We start from the raw sequence: 21,428 nt of genomic DNA, 5'->3' as shown, positions 1-21,428 counted from the left end.
CTTGAAATAGCCAGTTTTATTCCAGAAATGGTAAAACAATCACTTACGGAGGAAATAGAAATAGTGTGTAGATTTTTAGATATGCACATCCACAGTGTTTGGGAATATCAAATTTCGAATTTTTCCTTCCCGAACGCCCGAAGGTTGACATTTAAACAATTTTCCGTCCCGCACACCCATAATAAATCTTTCATTAAATTATTCATTAGTTTCTTTCGTAAAGGTAAGAAAAATGTGAAACAGCCTCTATGGTAATAATAACTCTAAACAAACCACTCGGTTTCTCATTGTGAAACATGAATGGGTAAGAAAAATGGGAACTGTTTCAAATCGCATGTTTGATATCAATTCAATATAAATTAAACTCATAGCAATGTTTTATACGACGAATGTAAGAGTACTTCAAAGAAACAAATTGAGATATTTTAATCCTCAAATCCTAATCTATTGTTTTAGTGACGAGCTCATTTTCAGGTTTATAATTGTTTGATATGTCGTCTGCTAAAGACGTTTTGTTTATATGTACACGTGAAAGAGACTGTGTTTGTTGTCCGCAATATAATAACTCTGATATTGATATGTGGGATTATCTATAGATTGTACTTGATCCCATTGACTACTATACAATCACGTATTAGATTTTTCTTGAAAGATAAAAATTAAAAATGCGAGTTCTTGAATTATACAGTGGTATCGGAGGAATGCATTTTGCACTGGCAGGTAAACTAAAAGTAGTTAAGCAATTCTGGAAAAGTAGCTTTCCATAAAGTCCAAAGGATGTAAAATTTTTAGGGTAACACTTTCATGCATCGGAGACACATTTCTTCATTTTTACAGAAGAAACTACTTACGGAAATGAGTTTCTCTAAGGTTTCCAACGTTAGTCGATGAATTTTCTTTCATCGTGGTATGTATTTGACCGGGAAATCATGTCAGTGTTTCCAACCCGCTTTTTTTGGTACCAGTTAAATAAGCCGGAGACACATTTAACTCGTTTATTTTCAAATAAAATTAATTTCTACTTACCTCATATGCATAGCGGAACATTTTTCAACTTTGGATCACTTTTTTTCCATGAAGAAAGCGTTATTTTTAACATTATAATTATTTATTGGTCGTTGCTAATTCGGCGGGCAAATCTTGACTCACGTTGTATATCGTCAGCTGATATGCAATATCGTCAGCTGATGTGCAGTATTTCCAAACTTATGAACCGATAAATGCCGCACAAACTATTCACAAAGGGTTTTTAAGCGAAAATTGATCCACAAACCATTCACGGAAGGTTAGGTTAGGCAAACATAGAAAATTGAATTGAAAAGAAAAAAACCCGCTCACACGTCACCTTGTAAAACTACCGTGTGGTTGTTATACTAACACTTATTAACCGAAAAATGATTGTTATTAATCCACAAACCATTCACGGAAGGTTAGGTTAGGTTCAGTTAGGTTAGGCAAACAGAAAATTAAAGTGGAAAAAAAAATCCAGCACACACATCATCTTGTAAAACTACCGCGTGGTTGCTGCACTGACAGGAGGCTACGTAATCGAACGCACGGAACATTTGATTCACGTAGTCGACGGTAATGATGGCACGAGCTATCGTGCAACGGAGATGCATGAATGACGAAAAATAACTTACTTACAGGCGAAATAAGTTGAACGATTCGATAAAACAATTTCCGCGGCTTCAGAAAGTCCACAAGAACTCAATTCCGTAACTACTTTCTCGTCTTTTCTCCTGTAAATTTCAAGAAATGTGTCTCTGGCTTATCTAATCGTTACCTTTTTTTTTTTTTTAGTATGCTTGCCTAACCTAACCAACCTAACCTTATCGGAATGGTTCATGGGGCTATCCTTCAGCTACCCGTGCATAATGCACAATTTGCACACGTGACAAACACGATAGTAGGTATTTTTCGGTGAAGAAGGTTGAAAAACACTGATATTCGAAAACAAAAGAAGCGATATCATTCACAAAGTAAGCGATATCACACCGTTACGTGCATTCGGTAGCACTTAGATAAATGAGTTTTTCCAGTAGAAAAAGTGTTTGTTTTCGTGTAAAAAGCATAATGGCACCTTGAACTATGTTCCGCAATACACAATTGGTAGGTACGAACCATGCAAAGCACAAAATATCTGATTTTAATGTGTCTCCGATCTATGAAACTGGTACCATTTTTAGGCTTAATTGAAGATGGCGGGAGTGTTCCCCGATTTGTTTGAAATTTTGTATACTTTCTACATGAGGCCTCCTGAACACGAATCTGACATTACAATTTCCCAGTCACGTCTGTAACTTGAAAATTTCACGTATCGTTAGGTTAGGTTTGGCAAACATACTTCAAATAACACTAAGCTTACCTTCAAAATCTGGAGTGTTTACAATCCAACGGTGGATACAGTGTTGCCACACTTAAAATCCAAACTCAACATGTTCCTCTCCTTCCTGGTTGTTGCTATCTGTCATTGTCGTTCTGCTCATCGCGTTCTTTTAACGGATCGAACAGCTGTCCTGCAAGCTGGAAAAATTCTATTGTGCGGTCTGATCCCAATTGCATGCACCTGAAAAGAAAATTTTCCTTGTTCCGTACGAGTTCAAACACTGAGTATTTACATGGCTTTCTTTTCTCTTTATTTTCTACGAAACTTTTATAGCACTTCCACGAGTACTTATCAATGTGTGAACAGTCATTGCACAAACTAAGAACATGTCCTCGGGGACACATGTAATCGCCTTCTTTCGGTAGAACACCATACTCCATTAGTTTCTTTATCAGCTGAAGTCCATTTTCATCCACACTCCAGCAATGCAGTTGCACAACATTTACAATCTTCACACTCTGCTGTCCCGTCATTCTCAACCGGTCCTTCCTCTTCAAGTGACAAACACACTGTGTGGCAACACTGTAGACAGCGCAACTCTGTGGCTACATTCCACCAAACATGGCTTCCTCACTTCTTTCTGGAGAAATATCGCCATTATGAAAAGCAATACATTACACCTTACACACGTAATATCCAAATTTCAAACAGTGACCGGGTCATCAGAACCTCTGATACTTCATCTGGAAAACTTATTTGGTTAGTACATTCCGATCTCTAGTAAATAAATTGGAGAACACTCCCATCATCTTCAATTGCTCCAATTTTTATAAGGATTTATTCCCCACATTCAATATTTTACAGGGGGTTGGAATCATGGCCTAAGTTCCGATTGTGGTATTCAGATATCATCATTATACGTACCCATTCTGTACATGAATCGAAAGAGGTTTTTACTGATTGCTTACTATATCTTTTATGCAGTGTTTATACTTCCATTGATTGCTTACTATATCTTTTGTGCAGTGCTTATACTTCCATATACATGTTCGTTTGCCAATGTGGAGCCATTTCTTCTGCAAATCTTTTCATGTGCAGTGGTTTTCCTTCACATAGATGACACACTTCAATATGTGTACATTTATTCTTTGAGCAAGAGAAAATGCACTCCAACTTGACCCCCAGCAGGTTGTAGCAATCCTAGTGAATTTATATGCTGGTTTATATTGGTCGAGTAACTCATTCAAAATTATTTCCATAATTCTGTGATATTTGCTCTTTCTTCTATGAACGAAAAATGCCTTGTCAATGGTGAGCCCAGCAGTGGCGGATCCAGAAGTTGCACTTGGGAGGGGCGAATTTCAGTTAGGTATCTCACTCGCCGAGAATCAATTCTTATTTGCACTTGCACTGTTTTACATATACATCGGTATGACTTGAGATGACCGGACCACTCTCCGATTTTCTTCATATTTCACATACTCACTAATTGAGGCCTCCTAATCACGAATCTGAAGTTAAAATTTGTCGGTCACATCTAGAAATTGCGAACCATTGGCGCTAGCCTCATGAACCATTGGCACATGGTTAGGTTAGGCAAACATAGTTAAAATTTGGTGTCGTGGTAGTATCATGAATATATATATTTGGTTGTAAAACAAAAAAAATTGCGAAAATCTACAGTTTCCATTCCGAAAACTAACGCCTTATTTTCACTTATTTTGCAATTTCTAGACGTTTCCGACAAATTGTAACTTCAGATACGTGATTAGGAGGCCTCAATTAGTGAGTATGCCAAATATGAAGAAAATCGGAGAGGGGTCCGGTCATCTCAAGTCATTCCTAAACATCAATATATATGGTTCTGTTAGCATGAACCAACTATGTTCTAGAGATTGTTTCTTTTTCAAAAATAGGGGTCCAAGGCAGGAATAGATGTATTATTGTATGTCATTACTATCATAAAAACCCAGTGGTCTTGGGTGTAACCCCTTTTGAGGCATCTTGCAGAGCAGTGGCGGTCCCTCCATGGAACAGAGGGAACAGGCTGTTCCCTCCTACTGCGCTTTTGGGCTATTTAAGTTATTTATATTAACATAATAAGAACACTTTTCTCTCGAAATCAACGTTTCCAAAAGTAACACTGAAGAAAATCTTTCACCGTGGCTGGACGTTTGTTGACGTCATCTACCCCCAACGCATCATGGTTCTCACCCCATGCTCTACCATGGTCTCTTAGTATCATGCCCTCTACTGTCTGAAGCCGAGTATTTCCGACCACGCCCGAAGGTAAACTATCCCCACGGCACCACGGAAGCTGAACACTCTAGCTGTTCCCTCAGAGAGATATTGCGGATTCGCTTTTCTTCCAGTTTTTGCTATGTGCTGAAGTTTAATCGCGTCACAAGTGATACATTTGAGTGTAGAAAGTCTATAACTTCCTAATCTCGTTGAGAACTTGCATCTGACATTCATAACGAACTGGAAAAATCTTCTACAGTCTAAGCGTCTGCTAAATGCCTTGGCTAAACGCTGGGAAATAGCTTCCGAGGGAACATCTCACATCCACCTGTTCCACCAACCCCAAGACCAAAGTTTCAAGGCATGCAGTGGCAGGACAAGAAGCGAATGTTGCGAGTGTTGTATGATTGACCGGCTGAGGACGAAAGCCTTTAGTACATTCAACTTTGCAGAAAATACAACAAGCCAACACATATTCTAACTGAATTAAAAACTAAAACGAAATCATACACAGAGCATTTTCAAACGAGTTACTACAACTCTGTAAATTATTAACTGAATATTCTTCCAGTGGCAAATTATATTGTTGTCCTTGTTTAATCCTGAGAAGGGAGTCTGGAACAGGTCGGGTTTTGTCACATTAACAACTTCTACTAACAGGGTGGCTACTCAACGGGAATTTCTTGAATTCCGGGAATTATGCGTGAATTATTGGCTCCGGGAATTGTGCGTGAATTCTGCTTGAAATTTTCTCTGTAGACATGAAAAATTGCAACTTTTTAAAATCCCAATTCCATTGAATTTATACATATTTATTAATGACCTGAAACAAGTTTTTCACAGTTTAGGTTTTATTTTTATTGAGGAAGGTAAATAAAGCTGCGTGGAAAATAAAACAGAATTCTCTCAATCCATTTCTTTGTTAGTGTTCTTTGAAGAACAATCCATCTGATAGACTGAAGATTCATTCATTCATTCATTGTTTTCTGCCTAATTGGCAGGTTTTTCACTGCAATCTCCAGCTTTCCCTGTTCTCTGCCTTACGCTTCGTAATAGCATACGACCCAGTTAATTTAATATCATCCATAAGCTGATATCTCTTTCTTCCACGGACTTTTCTTCCTTCAACCATTCCCTCCAAGGCATCTCTTAGCAGGCAGTTTCTTCTTAGACAGTGTCCTAACCAGTTTCTTTTCCTCTTCTTGATGGTCTCCAGTATAGATCTTTTTTCACCAACTCTTTTCAGTACGGCTTCGTTTCTTACCTTGTCCGTCCATTTTACACGCTCCATTTTTCGCCATGTCCACATTTCAAAAGCTTCGAGTCGTTTCTCTTCATTTCTTCTCAACGTCCAGGTTTCTGCACCATATTGCAAGATAAAATATCTTGAAGTTGATTAGGTAAATTTAAAATTCTTATAGAATTAACAATTTTTCGTAGATTATTATTTCCCGTAACATATGTGACTTGTGTTTGTAGATGTATTTATAGTCCCGAGTAGCAGTGGCGTGGCCAGGATTTTTGTAAGGGAGGGGTTACCTATACTTTTTCTCGGTAGTCCGCCCTCATTTTGTCATATTTTCCTACCATTGACGTTCTTTTTTTAGGAATATTGGGCCAAAGGGGGGGTATAACCCCTACCAACCCCCCCCCCCCTTGGGCACGCCACTGCCGAGTAGCTATGTGAAATGACAAATGTAAACTCCGCACCTTAAATTATATATATGTACCGTCCAAGTGAATTAGAATTATTGGATTCATTGGAATCGCACAAACCAATATAAGTATTTGTTTGTGTGTATGTGTGTGGGTGGTGAGAGACTGTAAAACCTTAGTTTGAAATAGAGAAAACATCTGCTTGAATTTTTGTAAAGTTCGCTTTGAAAAACGGGAATTGTACTTGAATTTTACTATGGTCCTACAGTAGCCACCCTGACTAATCTAGCGAACGTCATGAAAAACTCAACCATCTGTGTGCCATTATTGGATTGAGAAAGTATGAATTACAAGAATACTCAACTCTATGAAAAAACGTCAACTTAATCTACGAATAAAGAGATGAAACAGGTCACGACAAAATATTATTTTCTTTCTCGATGACTCATAAATTTATATTATCAAATTTTTCTTTGTTGCGCATCAACAATTTTATTTTTAATGTTTTCTTTACATTATATCACATTTGCTTTAAAATTATTATTGTCATATAATTTTAACATGCCTCATGTTTGTCACTTCTGACATTTCAATAAAGGTTGAATTTTACTTGATCTATTGTATTATATGAAGACACCCATGCGATGGGGAGCAAGTGCAGGTGACCTGTTCCCCTGCCTGATTTATCACCGCACGCCACTGTTGCAGAGTGGTTCTGATCAAATTTTAAACTGTAAGCCCTGTTCCGGTTAGCCTATCATGAGCTGAAAGTGGACTTAAAACTTTTTCTCGAGCCTAGTAAACTTGGCCGTAAAATAGGAGATATTTGAGTCTTGAAAAATATTAGGCATAATAATATAAATACGGAAATCTGTCAGTTGGGAGGGGTAATCTCCCTCCCTGTGGATTCGTGCTTGGAGCCCATGCCCAGATGCTTGCATAAGGTAGTTTTAAGTCTCTTTTATTTTTTACCCTGATGAATTGCACTTTTCGTAACTCAAAACAATGGCAATTACTTTCACCAAGGATCAAATTTACCAAGCAGTCATTTCTACAATTCTGAAATACTTCCTCTTTCTGCTTTGAAGCTTTGAAAAAATCATTAAACATTCAGAACCATTACCGAGCAGTTTGGCTGACTAGTATAGATGCCTTTTATGAATTGGAGCCACCTCCAAGTCTGTATCATGAAGCTGTGGACATGAGTGTGACTAGATACACTTAAGATAAATAAGCAGATGAACTGGGAATATTAGTATTAATAAAATAAAGCTATTAATGTTCCTGTTTTGTAGAAGGTAAATGACATATAATTTTTAAATTCATTGTGAAATGCCGATGCAACATTTGAAGAGGTTTTTTCATGATATTGTATTTTTATTACACTTTTCTCCAACTTTTCGCTTACAAGATGATGATTAGATGATGGGACACTCACAAGGACAGGAGTGGCATGCCCAAGGGGGGTTGGTGGGAGTCATGAACCCCCCTTTTTTGCCCAGTATTCAGAAAAAAAGAATGTCAAAGGCAGGAAAATATAGCAAAATGAGGGTTGACTACTAAAAAGAAGTGTACATAACTCCTCCCTTCCGAAAATCTTGGGCACGCAACAAGACACCCATGTCCAGGCTGTGATTCAAACCTAGGAACTTCAGTGGCAATGTTGTACGTTAGCCACTTAACGTGCTTATCCACCAAAGTTGGCTTTTTTATGATATTGATGTCATTAATCACAAAATAAGTCCCTCATCAAAGAAGAATTACCAAATGATGATAGTACTGACATATCACCATTATTGAAAGAAAAAATAAAGGAGCTGCAAATCTGTTAAGTAAAGTGCTATTAGTCATAACATTGCCTTTAAAGTCTTACTAAGCATAAAATTCTATTGTGTGACGCTGATAACATCACCTCCAAAAAAATGGCCGAAATCAAGAATGAGTGTGTTCCCTACCTCCACATGCCCCTATATGCCTTCATGGCATGGTGCAAGCACATAGAAAGCTTAAAATTAGTTTCAGCTGCAGTTTTTCACAAAAAGAAGAGAATTTGTTGTCAGTAATCCCACAAATCACTAATCTTATGTTCTTTAACTGTTTGTGCATTGTGTATCCCAACTATGAGAATTGTAAAACAGATTAAAGTACTAGAAGAGTTATGTATATATTTGGTAAAACTTCGATAGCGTCCCAACACCTCTCACTCCTTTATTTCGTCATTTTTAACATTCGTACTTACCTATTCTGCATTGTGAAAGATTCTTCAAGGTGCTATTTTGCTTTTTTCACGAAAAAAGTTCAATTTTCGACATAAAGAGTAATTATTAAACCATTGACGTTAGCCCCAAAAACTATTGATGTTAGTCCCACAAGCCATTGACATTAGCCCCAAAAACCATCCACGGATAGCCCCAAAAATTCATGATAGCCCCACGAACCATCACGAGGACAAGGTATGCCTACGAGGTTAGGTTAGGTGCCATTAGCACTCATTTCGTTCAATTTAGCATATACGGACAACATCGGTTTTTCTCGATGAAACAAAAGGAACGACTTGAGATGACCGGACCCCTCTCCGATTTTCTTCATATTTGGCATACTCACTAATTGAGGCCTCCTAATCATGAATCTGAAGTTAAAATTTGTCGGAAACGTCTAGAAATTGCAAAATAAGGCGTTAGTTTTCGGAATGGAAACTGTCAATTTTTGCGAATTTTTATTATATATATATTCCTGATACTACCACGACACCAAATTTTAACTATGTTTGCCTAACCTAACCGAACTAACCTAACCACATGCCAATGGCTCGTGGGGCTAGCGTCAATGGTTCGCAATTTCTAGATGTGACCGACAAATTTTAACTTCAGATTCGTGATTAGGAGGCCTCAATTAGTGAGTATGTCAAATATGAAGAAAATCGGAGAGGGGTCTGGTCATCTCAAGTCATACCAAACAAAATTCCAACAAGAACTTCTAAATGCTACAGAAACTAAGTAGTTTCTTGTGTAAAAATGAAGAAATCCGTTGGGATGCTATCGAAGTTTTACCATATATATTTTAAACTGGAAAATATGTCATGTATAGATCACTACAATACAATATGAAAATAGATGTACAATAAATTTTAATCATAATGAATGCTTCAAATGTTATGAATGTATTGAAATAGACTAGGATCAATGGCTCATTGGTTAACAGATATACATAGCTGCAACAAGGATATGGCCATTTCTTACATAAAAGCTCTCACAGATCTTAATGATAAAAGTGATGGTCGAGTGGATTCAGAGTCACCAACTTAAGATACATTGTGGGGGGCAAGGTACAATAATATATGTGTCTGTGTGTGTGTATATTAGAGTTGGAAGAGGTCCGGAAAGAAAATGGAGTGTTTTTTCCATGGCTTTTTTGGTTGGACTTTTCTCAGCTATTTTAACAAAAGTGTCTCAAATCAATGAAAATACAGGAGTTGCCAGTATTTTTCCTCTTCCATGATTTTCGTGTATCTCCCTACTGTAAAATAGACACTCATTTCTAAATATAAAATACAATTTACAATATTAAATGTTAACAGTTTCATAGATCGGAGACACATTAAAATCGGATATTTTGTGTTTCGCATGGTTCGTACTTACCAATTGTGTATTGTGGAACATAGTTAAAGTTGCCATTATGCTTTTTACATGAAAACAAACACAATTTTTCACATTCTGAGTCCTTTTTTTTTTATTCGTTTCTTCGCTTCCAGAACGCACAATATGGCGGACACATCTTGACTCACGTTGTGGCTATGCAGTGTTTCTACCTTCTTCACCGAAAAATACGTACTATCGTGTTCGTCACTGGTGGAAATTATACATTATGCACAGGTAGCTGACGGATAGCCCCACAAACCATTTCTGATAAGGTTAGGTTAGGTTTGGTTACGTTAGGCAAGCATAGTAAAAAAAGGAGGGTTGAAACACTGACAGGGCTTACTTCATCAAACGTTCACAGCATCCGGTTGTCATAAGGCAAGCAAATGAAAGCAATGGCAATTGTGCATTGGTGAGATATTTCTCTTGAAAAATACATGATTTCCCAGTCAAATATATTCCACAATAAAAGAAAATAGAAACTCATTTCATGGTATAAAAAAATACTTTTGTTTAAGCCTACTGGGTTCAAAATACATTCAAACACTTTAACTACCATAAAGAGAGAGCCGAAAATTTTATGAATATCGAGAAGAGAAAGCAAGAAGATGTTGCATATGTAGACATTTTAGGCGGCAATTGCAGGCTCTACCAGGACCCGAATCAGGGCTCTACCAACTGAGCCACCTAGCCATCCTTGACTTCAACTGATTTTTCGTTAAAATGTCTAGATAGTACATGTTCCTTCGATCTGAAACCTTCCTAAGTCTTGAAAATCCAAGTCACAAGGATGGAAAATTAGGACCTTGTTAAGGTTAGGTGTGAAGGCAGGCAGACGACAGCACCCTAAAGGATCATATCCAAACCTGCAGGAAGACCACATCTTACTTCAATCTCCAGTACGAAATGATGATAACTTCTGGTGAGTTGATTTAAAAAATGTGTCCGAGATAAAGAGTGGCATGCCCAGGATTTTCGGAAGGGAGAGGTGTTACGCATACTATTTTTGGTGGTCAGTCTTGATCTTGCCATTCTTTTCCTGTCTTTGACGTTCTTCTTCTTCTTTTTTTTATTTTAAAAAGGAATACTGGGTCAAATGGGGTTATGATCTCACCAACCCTCCCTTGGGCACGTCTCTGGATATAAATGAATAAGCATTTGATCATATTGGGAGATGAAACATTAGATGTGTTGGGAACGGAAGGGTTTTCATTGTGCATTAATTGTCTCGTGATCCACAGCTGTATTCGAGAAGACTTCCTTTGTTTCATGCCGATATATGACAAGACAGCGGAAGCTGTGACAGGAATTTTTGAACACTTGTGTGTGCTAAGGCCTGAATCTGAAAACAATTTGGTGGGTTTCGGCTTTTATAAGAGCTGCAAACATGGGAGGACAAGAGACGTTAGTGGTGTTCAGGCTGGAATCAGAGATACGAGGGGGTATCCAAAAGTTTTAATTATAATAAAGAAGTTATAGAGATATTTACATGAAACTTTTTGTGCATAATGAGTGTCATTGCCATGCATACTTGTGCAAATATCAAATCTTTGTTTAACGTAGTTTTGTTTCCAAAGGCTGTAGAAGACATCAATCTGCATGATAAACAAAATTGAAGCCCAAAGTGTCATAAAGTTCTTCCATTTGAAGGGCACGCCAAATCCACGACGAAATGAAAGCTGTGTATGGGGATGAAAGCCCATCATATGACACGGTTGTGAGGTGGAAGAGGAACTTTCAAAGTGGTCACATGTCCCTGACAGACGAGCCACTAGCGGGTAGACCCTCAATCAAGGATGATCTTGCCATGGTGAAGAATGTGGAGGCCGTTATCCTCGACGACAGAAGATCGACCATGGAAAGAGTGATGGCGGAGACTGGACTAAGTTACGGAAGTGCGTGGAGGATTATTCATGAGGAACTGCACATGAATAAGGTGTCTGCACGCTGGGTACCTTGCTTGTTCACACCTCTTCAAAAGCAAACTCGCCACGACTTTTCCCAGCAGAATTTGACTCTGTTGGAGCGGAATGAAGACGATTCTTTTGCTTGTCTCGTCACTATGGACGAGTGCTGGGTATACCTCTACGATCCGGAGACCAAAGAAATGAGCAAGGAGTGGAAACATCCATCTTCCCCCATCCCAAGAAGGCGAAGGTCCAGAAATCTGCCGGGAAGGTGATGCGGTCCGTTTCTTGGGATAGCCGCGGGGTAATCTTAATAGATTACCTTCCGAAGGGCGAGACCCTCAACAGCGATTACTACTGCAACCTTCTGGAGAAACTGCGTGATGCATTGAAACAAAAACGTCGTGGCATGATCAGCAAGTGCGTCCGTCTCCTGACCTACAATGCACGCGTCCATACGGCCCAAGCATCCGTTGTCGCCGCCCACCGGTTAGGCTATGAACTTTTGCAGCATCCACCTTATTCGCCTGATCTTGCGCCAAGCGACTTCTTCCTCTTTCCCGAGATGAAGAAACCACTTCGTGGTCGGCGATTTGACGACAGAGAGGATGTCATTTTCGAAGTGGAACAGTGGTTTTCGAGCAAAGCGGAGGACTTCTACAAAGAGGGCTTAAAACAGGTGAAGAAACACTGGCAAAAATGTGTGACTCTGCAGGGAGACTACGTGAAGAAGAACTAACTTTGACCACTGCAAGTGACTATTGTATGTTTTTTATTTCATGGTGATAATTAAAACTTTTGGATACCCCCTCGTACATATTCGAGAGCTGTCTGCATCCAGTTCGCAGCCTACAATTTAAATCTCGCGTTGTGGAGTGGATTGTTCATCCCATGCATGTGTAACAGCTTCGTAAAAACACTCAAAGACACCATAGATGTCTTTATGCGTGATGAGAAGAAATGGACAAACACACATACTGAGATGGTTCCGGCACACAATGTTAATGCATGGAAACAGAGGAGTCGAGTGGTAAAAAATGTTCCGATTTCACGTTCTGATTAAAATGACAGCCTTAAAAAGTGGCGACGATTTAAGGGATAGTTGCTCCCCATTTTTTGCCTCAACATTATGTTCTCTTAATGTTAAGCCTTGTCTACCAAGAGAAAGTAAACTTTCCTAGCACTGCCCTCCCCCCCTCCCCCCATTTTTCAACCCAATTGCCACCACTGGTCTTAAACATACAATTATGAGGTCCTTTTAAAAAAATGGGGTTGAGCCCCTACCCCTGAAAGGAATTCCTGGATACGTGCCTGATTGCAAGGATGAATGAAGATTAGATGAAATTGGTGAATAGACAGTCATAAAGAATATATATGCCCAGGGTGAGACTCAAACTTCAGTGACAAGATCAAAAGTCAGCGCACCGAGTTGACAGTTTGATTATCATGTTAGTTAGAGATATTATAATTTGTACATCAAAGAATGAAGAATCAAATTGTCTCATGTGGACCATGCTCATATTTGATTCCAGAGGCTGGCATAAGCGCAGATGTGATTGCAGCAATAGACATCAACACTACGGCCAACGTGGTGTACAAGCACAACTTTCCTTCAACAAATGTTCAATCTAGGAACATACTTTCCTTAACTGCAGATGAAATCAACACTTTGAAGCCTGACATGTTACTTATGAGCCCACCTTGCCAACCATTTACAAGGTAAGTTGTGAGAAATAGCAATATTTTGGATAGTTTTTATTGAATTCAGTGAAGGGCCTTGAGATAGAATGTTCTTTTCCAGATTTCTTGTAACATTGCATTTCTGGGTCCACAGGTACCATTATTTTAGGCTACAAAGCATTCTATTATTTTTTTTTTTTGCATGTATTGCAAATTGCATTCGTTTATGCGTGTGTTTATTATTATTACATACCTACCATGGCCGTGCAGTGTAAGGTGTCAGGTTTTGGGCTCATGCTATGGAACGTGGTTGGTTTGACTCTTCTGGTGGGGAGAAGCGTAACAACCAGAGACGTCTCCTGAACGCATGCGTCAATTGTGGGGAAATGGGCCGATAGGAGAAGTATTTATTTTACACGAGAGCATTCAACTAAGATTATATTACATTTCTTGGATCTGAAGTGTGACGCATGCGTCAATTGTGGGAAAAGAATTATTACTTTCATTCACTTCAGATCCAAGAAATGTAATATAAGCTTAGTTGAGCGCTCTCGTGTAAAACAAATACTTCTCCTATATGGAGAAAATAGAATGTAGAAATGATCATTAATGTCGTCGCAGAGCAAGCTGTCCTTTTTCCCCACAATTGACAAATGCGTTCAGGAGACGCCTCTGGTAACAATTTTCTCATAAGATTTCAGGCTGGTGGTTGATAGGTTGGCCCTGTCCCTCACGGGCTGTTGCATCGCAGGTTATTATTATTATTATTATTTAGCATTGCTTTTCTGCCACTTTTCATTTTCATTAATCCTGACAATGAGGATGAATGATGCAATAATTGATGAATGGATGTTCAGAAGAAACCCCCATGCACATGCCAGGATTGAAACTGGCAACCCTGTATTTATGGGATCAAGATATACTGAAACTCCGATTTGGCATTTGGCAGTAAATACACTTTATATTTGGTCTAGGAATTAATTCGTGCAGTTGTTACGCACACATTGAAGCTGTAGTTCAAACACAAAACACATAAATACCTTAAGAAAAATATTGTCCATCGTGAGCCACCACTTTCGCCCATCTGTCAGGCAAGTTACGGATTCCGTGGCGAAAGAAGTTCTCATCCTTTGAAGCGATCCAGTCAGAGACCCATTTTTCGATATCTTGTGAAGAAGTGAACCGCTGTCCAATCAAATCGTTATTCATGCAATCGAACAAGTAGTAGTCCGAAGGAGCAACGTCTGGTGAATACGGCGGGTGGGGTAAAACTTCTCATCCGACATTTTCTAAATAGGTTTTGACCGGTTTTGCGACATGTGGGCGAGTGTTATCATGTTGAAAAATAAGTTTATCATGTCTGTTCTCCCATTCTGGTAGTTTCCTGGCCAGAGCTTGCTTCAAACGCATTAATTGTCATCGATAACGTTCTCCATTAATAGTTTCACCCGGTTGCAGCAGCTCATAGTACACCACACCTTTCATATCCCACCATATGCACAGCTTAACCTTTGCACAGTGAATATCTCGTTTCGGTTGTGATGGACCTGGTTCACCTGGCTTCACCCAGGCCTTTTTTCGTTTCGGGTTCTCGTAATGGATCCACTTCTCATCGCCAGTAACAATGCGATGCAAAAACCCCTTTCTTTTCTGTCTTTGAAGCAGCAATTCGCAAATGGTTTTTCGTCTTTCAACATCTCTGTCTTTCAATTCATGTGGAACCCAATGTGACATCTTTTGAATCATTCCCATGGCTTTGAGGCGTTTGGAAACTGTTGTTTGATCAACGCCTAATGCTTCTGCAAGTTCTTCCTGCGTTTGACACGAATCCTGATCGAGCAATGCTCTCAATTCTTCGTCTTCAAATTTTTTTGGCTGTCCAGGATGCTCTTGGTCTTCCAGGCCGAAATCACCACTTCTAAACCGTGCAAACCACTTCTGACACGTTCGCTCAGCTAGCGCATGGTCACCATACACTTCCACCAAAATACGATGACTTTCGGTAGCACTTTTCTGCATGTTAAAGTAATGAAGCAGAACACCCCGCAAAAACACTTTATCTGGCACGAACTTCGCCATGTTCAGTTGGCTACAAAATGTTGTTGTTGACGCGTCAATCAACTTCCCTATACTACGAACGATGCGCGCTGACAGGAGTTTTCAACGCATGTGTGGCTACACGGAACTGTGGGCCGATACGCTCGTTACGCCATCTCTTGTCCAGGCGCACGAATTAATTCCTAGACCAAATATATTCCCAGTTCTATCATCACATACATGTTACAATGTTCTACATTTTAAATTAACCCATAGGCTCATGAGAAACATAAAATCCATATTCTAAACATAATCTTTCAAATGGAGAAACATAATGTAATTAAAAGTAAAGCACAATAAATAAAACCTATCGATTTCAGATTTGGGTGTGAGGCATGTAGGTAAAGCTTCATACGTTCTCATTCTCAGTTATATCCATTGTGAGGATGGCATGATCAGCACCATGATTCAACTACCTCCCTTGAGTACCTTGATGAGAAAGTAAATGTCCCAGAGCTGTTGATATGCGGATGTCCATGAAAAATACTTGTGTATAGTTACCCTCTACGTGATTTCAACCCTTGGCTCTCACATGGCAGTCAGATACCCTCTGGATTGGATCACTGTTCGTTATAAAAGTAAAATAAGTGATATTTGAATTAAAATATCTTGCAGTTTTTCATGTTAAGATGAATTTACAAAAATGCAATATGAATATAAACTGGTCATTTCGATCCTCTTTGATGGCATACTGGTAACGTTGTTGCCTTGTAATCAAGAGGTCCTGAGTTGGGTACCTGGTGGTGACACATAGTGGTTTTGAATTCCACTTTAAAGTCTAGGTCCAGTCCTGATTAGGCAGTGAATAAAGTGGCTTGAAACAAACTTAAAACTTTAAATTTCAAAATGGTCATTTCATGCCATTAAAAGTGGACTCTGCTAGAAGTCACAATATGTAACTTGTTTTCTCCGGATTTCTAAGGGATACATAAAATGGACAAAACAAAGTATTTGTTGTGACCCTTAGTCTATTTTTAATGCTATAATCAGGGTTCCTACGCATCCTGGAAAACCTGGAATTTTAAAATATTCCTTCCAGGCATGGAAATGTTATGAAATTTCACATTTTTCCAAGCTGTACCTGGAATTTTGGAGTGTGTCCTGGAAATTCCTTTGCCCCATTTTATTTGTATGAATTACAATAAGTTTTCATTTAAAACAGGCCAGTGCCATGACAGTGGTTTATTTACTTATGTCACGTTGCTGTGTACTGTAGTCATAGTTTTCTGATAAGTTTTATTTTTGTGATTGAAGTATAATGCCCCGTGCTTTTGTATTATTTTGTATCGCTCCGAGGTAGAAAATATGATGATAATAATAATGGTTAAGAAAAAGGGTTTGCTATACTAAATATTCCAAGTTTTCCAAGGATATTATTCTTGTTTATTTGTAATAGAAGATTGTAATTTTTTATAAACTGAACTTGTATTTATTTTTTCTACCTTTGATTTTTTCTGTACTATTGTAAAAATTAAATAACCTTCATTATACTAAGAAATGAAAGAGGTGTAGGGAAGTTGGGGCCTGCATTAGAAATATTTAGAACTTTTTTTTTAATAAAAGAAAATATGCAATGATGTGTATTTTGCCATGCTTACTGTCTACATTTGTCCTGGAGCAATTGTAGAAAATCCTTGAAAAGTCCTGGAAATGTCCTGGATGATTTTGTGTAGGAACCCTTTATAATAATACATTTGGATGGTTAATTCCTTGGAAGAATTGAGATGTGAAGAAGTATGTTGCATTTCAAAATTAGGGTTTCTCTGATATTGTAATGGCTAATGCTAGATTGGTTTCCAGGCTGATTCATGGTGAGATAACTGTAGGTCCAGTCCCATTTAGCCTTCTCGATGTACATGAAGGTGGAGTTAAAACAAACTTCCACATATTAAAAAATCCCACCATACAAGGTATTATAAAGAATGTTTCTGGCAAAATATTTTGAAAGTTAAGTGCTGCACATGCCCACTACTATTGTAATTGTTACTGTTTTACATTTAAGGGTTGGTCTTAAGAAAGATGTGGCTGACGAGAGAACAAGCTCCCTTCTGAGTATCATTAGTGTAATCTCAAACCTAGGAGAGAACCTTCGGTACATTCTGCTGGAGAACGTCAAAGGATTTGAAGAGTCGTATACAAGGGAGAAGCTGGTTTCAGCCCTGGATGAAAGTGGCTTTACGTATCAGGAGTTTCTCCTCAGTCCTTCGCAGTTTTTCATTCCAAATACCCGGTGCAGATATTATTTGATCGCCAAGCGGAAACCACTAAGCTTCTGTTTCCAAGTAGTGACAGGAGTGGTAGGTATTATTATTATTATCATTACACAATATTTAGATTTTCAAAGCACAGGTACTGCAGTATGAACTGTGAAAATATTATTTTCACTTGAAACTACAGTCCCATGCGAATTAATTGGTGACTACGGTTTCATGATGATGAATCTATGACAAATCGTGTAATACAAATTATATAACAGAAAGAAGAACATATTAGCTATTAAGAAATATTACAAATATGTAATTTATTGTTTCTGAAAAGTGTAATTGATGAATTAGGGTATAAGTACAAAAAAATTCATAACGTGTGTAGTTATTGTCATATTTCAATTAATTCGCACAGGACTGTAGACCTCATTTCTGATTGGCCTACTTCATTTGAAATATTTTATCAATGTTCATACATTTATTAGTGGGCGAATTCACACACATGTACAGTCAGTAACGTGTCTGACTACCATGCTAAAGGTCTCGGGTTCGATTCCCGGCCGGTTCAAATCCGGGAACTTTTCTAACGTTGGAAGCGGCCCCGGCACCCACCCAGCGTCGAATGACATGGGTACCTGAGGGAAACCCTGGGGGGTAAAGGCGGTCAGGGGCGTGATGCTGATCACATCACCCCCATTCACGACCGGATCAAGAAAGTGTGGGGCGTTACCCCCACACCCCCTATATGCCTTCATGGCGTAGTGCTAAGCACAGGGGAGCACTTTACCTTTTTTACTTTTGTTCTTCTTTCTGTTATATAATTTGTATTACACAATTTGTCATAGATTCATCATCGTGAAACCATATTCAAGTTTGAGACTCTATCATGCATAAAAATATCTTGTTCCGATTAATTTGCACGGGACTGTAATTTGTACATAAATATTATTTTCAAAGTTTATTCTAAATTTTTGGTGTTTTGTAGGAAAGGCACTTGTGGAGCTAAGGCCCTATGCGTTCTTGATCTTTTCTATTGTGGAGGGAATGTGATCAGCACCCAGCACCATGCTCCAGCTTCCTCTATACTTCAGGGGTAACCCAAGGTACAAATTTATTTGAGGCTGAGGAACCTGAGAGCTACTGTGTGGAGAGACAATGAACACTGTAAATACAACCCAAGTCTTCTGCGTGACAGTTAGACCCTCTATTCACTGCACCACTGCAGTTCCTGCTGTATTGTTATCAAATATATTTACACTAAACAGCATGCAAAATGATACTAGAATTTTTGTTAATTGGGTCTTGTCTGGGAAAGGCAGAGATCTCATGCATAGATTTATTTGGCAGTGCTGTATTTCGAACCCCAGATTGCAACATATTGTATCATCCCACCATTTCACCAGGAGGTGTTCCATCATTATTTATCTTACAACTGTGTTAATAGTGCAGGTGACTCATAATTGTGTTAGTAGTGCAAATAACTTCTGTCATTTTTTTTGGGGGGTGGATTTCCAAGAATATACAGCCAATGAATGTTGCATTTCTAATGTCATATTTGTGTTTATCATCTTGAAATTTTTAAGAAATAGCTACTTTTACCAGCAATAAGCAAAACTTATGTCAGAAGAAGAATTGTACTTTCACCTGTACATGTCTCATGTATGTATTACTCTTATTATATAAGGAAATATCGTGGATGTCTAATGTTCTCTGGCATAGCCTGTAAGTCAGTGGTGAAACCAACAGACTTGATTTTGAATCTTTGTCGAGCCCCTTTTATGCTGAGTTCCTTTAGTGAGAATGTGTGTGAACCAAAATTTATTGTTTATAAAATTTTTGTTATATGCATGGTTATACTCAGCTCATGTGTGTAAAGATTTTGTTAAAGTTTATGTCTATTTATGGACATAGAGGCTATATAGGATTGAACCTAGAGTTTAAAATTTGATCAAATGCGATATCAGGATTTCAGATTATCCAGTACAAGTTTTGAAAGCAAAAATGTATACGGGTGACAGATGTGTAGACAATTTAATGACGAATTTTATATGTAATTTTGTTATTTATTGTCATTCTTGTGCCACTTTGGCTAATTGCAATTATGAGAATGAGTGATGATGTAGAGATACTCGTAAATAGAGCCCAGATTTCTAAGCGAAATGCATATTCTTTTCCAAACTTCTAATGGTAAGAAGAAAGGTTATACTTCATATTACATACCTTGATGAGCTATTTAACTAAGGTTGAAAGTGCTTATAAATGTTTATTTCTGCAGGAAATTGTTATGCTTGCTTATTTTATGATTTTGGTTTAAAATAGCATATTTTACCCAAATCTGCCATATTTCAATCCTATTTCAATCACACGATGGCATTGGGACGACGAGATCAATGTTTCTAAATAGCCGCACGGGAGAAATGGCATCCAAGAAAAGATACAGTACATCCAAAATCATTTTTCCAAATTACCTGATATTATAACACAGTTGAAAGCTCGAAATAATGCATTGCAACATACACTTTCTCTGATGAAATTTCAGTAACGTTGTCTTCAGAAACTCACGGTGTTGCTAAAATTGTGTCCTACAAGATCAGTCAGGTATTACTGAAAAATCCCGGTTACAAAACACTGGGTCAAATTTATAAAAAGATTTCTGGTGAATTTCTGAGGACGTACGTTGTTTCACTAATTACATTATATTTTCCACAGATGGAGGAGTTTCCTGCTTCCCTTTCCAACATGCTGAAAGCAGAAAAAGTGATCGTTCCACAAATACAAAAACTTGTAGAAAAGCATTCCACTCTTGTTGAAGAATCAGGTGGTGGCAATCGGTGCTTTGCAATCAAACATGTGTTGCAGTCAGATTGCAATTTTGGTGCATTCTTACTCCAAGATAAAGTTTTGCTAAAGTATTCTATGTTGCTGGATATCGTGACACCCGAATCAACACGGTCGTGTTGCTTTACGAAAGCATACAGGCATTATGTGGAAGGTACAGGGTCTGTGCTGACGGAGAAAACAGGTGATGCAATAGCCACAGCATTCAATGCAGCACAAGAACTCAAAGACGATCCAGAATTGCAATTGTCCCTGCTGAAAGGTCTGAGCTTACGTTATTTCACTCCTATGGAAGTGGCGCGGCTTATGTGTTTCCCCGAGAACTTTTCATTTCCCAGCAGCGTTACTGTTAAGCAGTGCTACAGACTACTTGGGAATAGCATAAATGTTCATGTAGTGTCGCTTCTTATTGCATTGATGACTGCAGGAGATGGACTAGAAATGTCTAAATGCAGATGATTTTTGCAGGTTTTATATTGTATTTCTGTACAGTGTGATGAATGTTATAAACAATTTTTATCTATACAAATTCCTGTCTTTTTCTTGGTCTATTTTTGACTTAAAATTTCTTCTCTTCCTAGGTTTGTTCTCAACTTAAAATTCCGTGATTTTTCAAGGTTTTCCAGATCAAGACCATATCATTATGGCAACTCTTGTATTTAAACATGTTCATTTTAACTGAGCACCAGACTTAGAATTCCACTTAACCAAGTTTTAAGAATATTTACTTCTAATGTTAAAAGTAATAACAATAAAGAAAATCAGAGAGAAATTGACTGTTGGATGTCGCAAGAAAACTGTTGAAACTGTCTGTAGTGAATCACGCAGACCTGTGACT

General features: G+C 38.3%; 1 protein-coding gene across 1 annotated transcript; it reads left to right on the top strand.

Moving 5' to 3' along the window:
- The first annotated feature begins 520 nt into the window (after positions 1 to 520).
- On the top strand, positions 521 to 21,113 carry Mt2 (tRNA (cytosine(38)-C(5))-methyltransferase). Its single transcript, XM_083111064.1, has 4 exons — positions 521 to 720; positions 13,304 to 13,490; positions 17,551 to 17,845; positions 20,462 to 21,113. The coding sequence occupies exons 1-4, from the start codon at positions 666 to 668 to the stop codon at positions 21,047 to 21,049; spliced, it is 1,125 nt and encodes a 374-aa protein (XP_082967190.1). The 5' UTR covers positions 521 to 665; the 3' UTR covers positions 21,050 to 21,113.
- The last annotated feature ends 315 nt before the right edge of the window (positions 21,114 to 21,428 follow it).

The sequence above is a fragment of the Lepisma saccharinum genome, chromosome 24 (assembly GCF_977018435.1).
Source record: "Lepisma saccharinum chromosome 24, izLepSacc3.1, whole genome shotgun sequence".
Taxonomy (NCBI): domain Eukaryota; kingdom Metazoa; phylum Arthropoda; class Insecta; order Zygentoma; family Lepismatidae; genus Lepisma; species Lepisma saccharinum.
The sequence above is the reverse complement of the archived record's forward strand: the minus strand, read 5'-3'. Positions and strand labels throughout refer to the sequence as shown.

Excerpts from the sequence above, each read along its gene's own strand:
- Mt2 (XM_083111064.1), top strand. The coding sequence starts at position 666 with ATGCGAGTTCTTGAATTATACAGTGGTATCGGAGGAATGCATTTTGCA. Across the intron at positions 721-13,303 it reads AATGCATTTTGCACTGGCAG|AGGCTGGCATAAGCGCAGAT; the intron begins GTAAACTAAAAG and ends ATTTGATTCCAG. Across the intron at positions 13,491-17,550 it reads CCTTGCCAACCATTTACAAG|GGTTGGTCTTAAGAAAGATG; the intron begins GTAAGTTGTGAG and ends TTTACATTTAAG.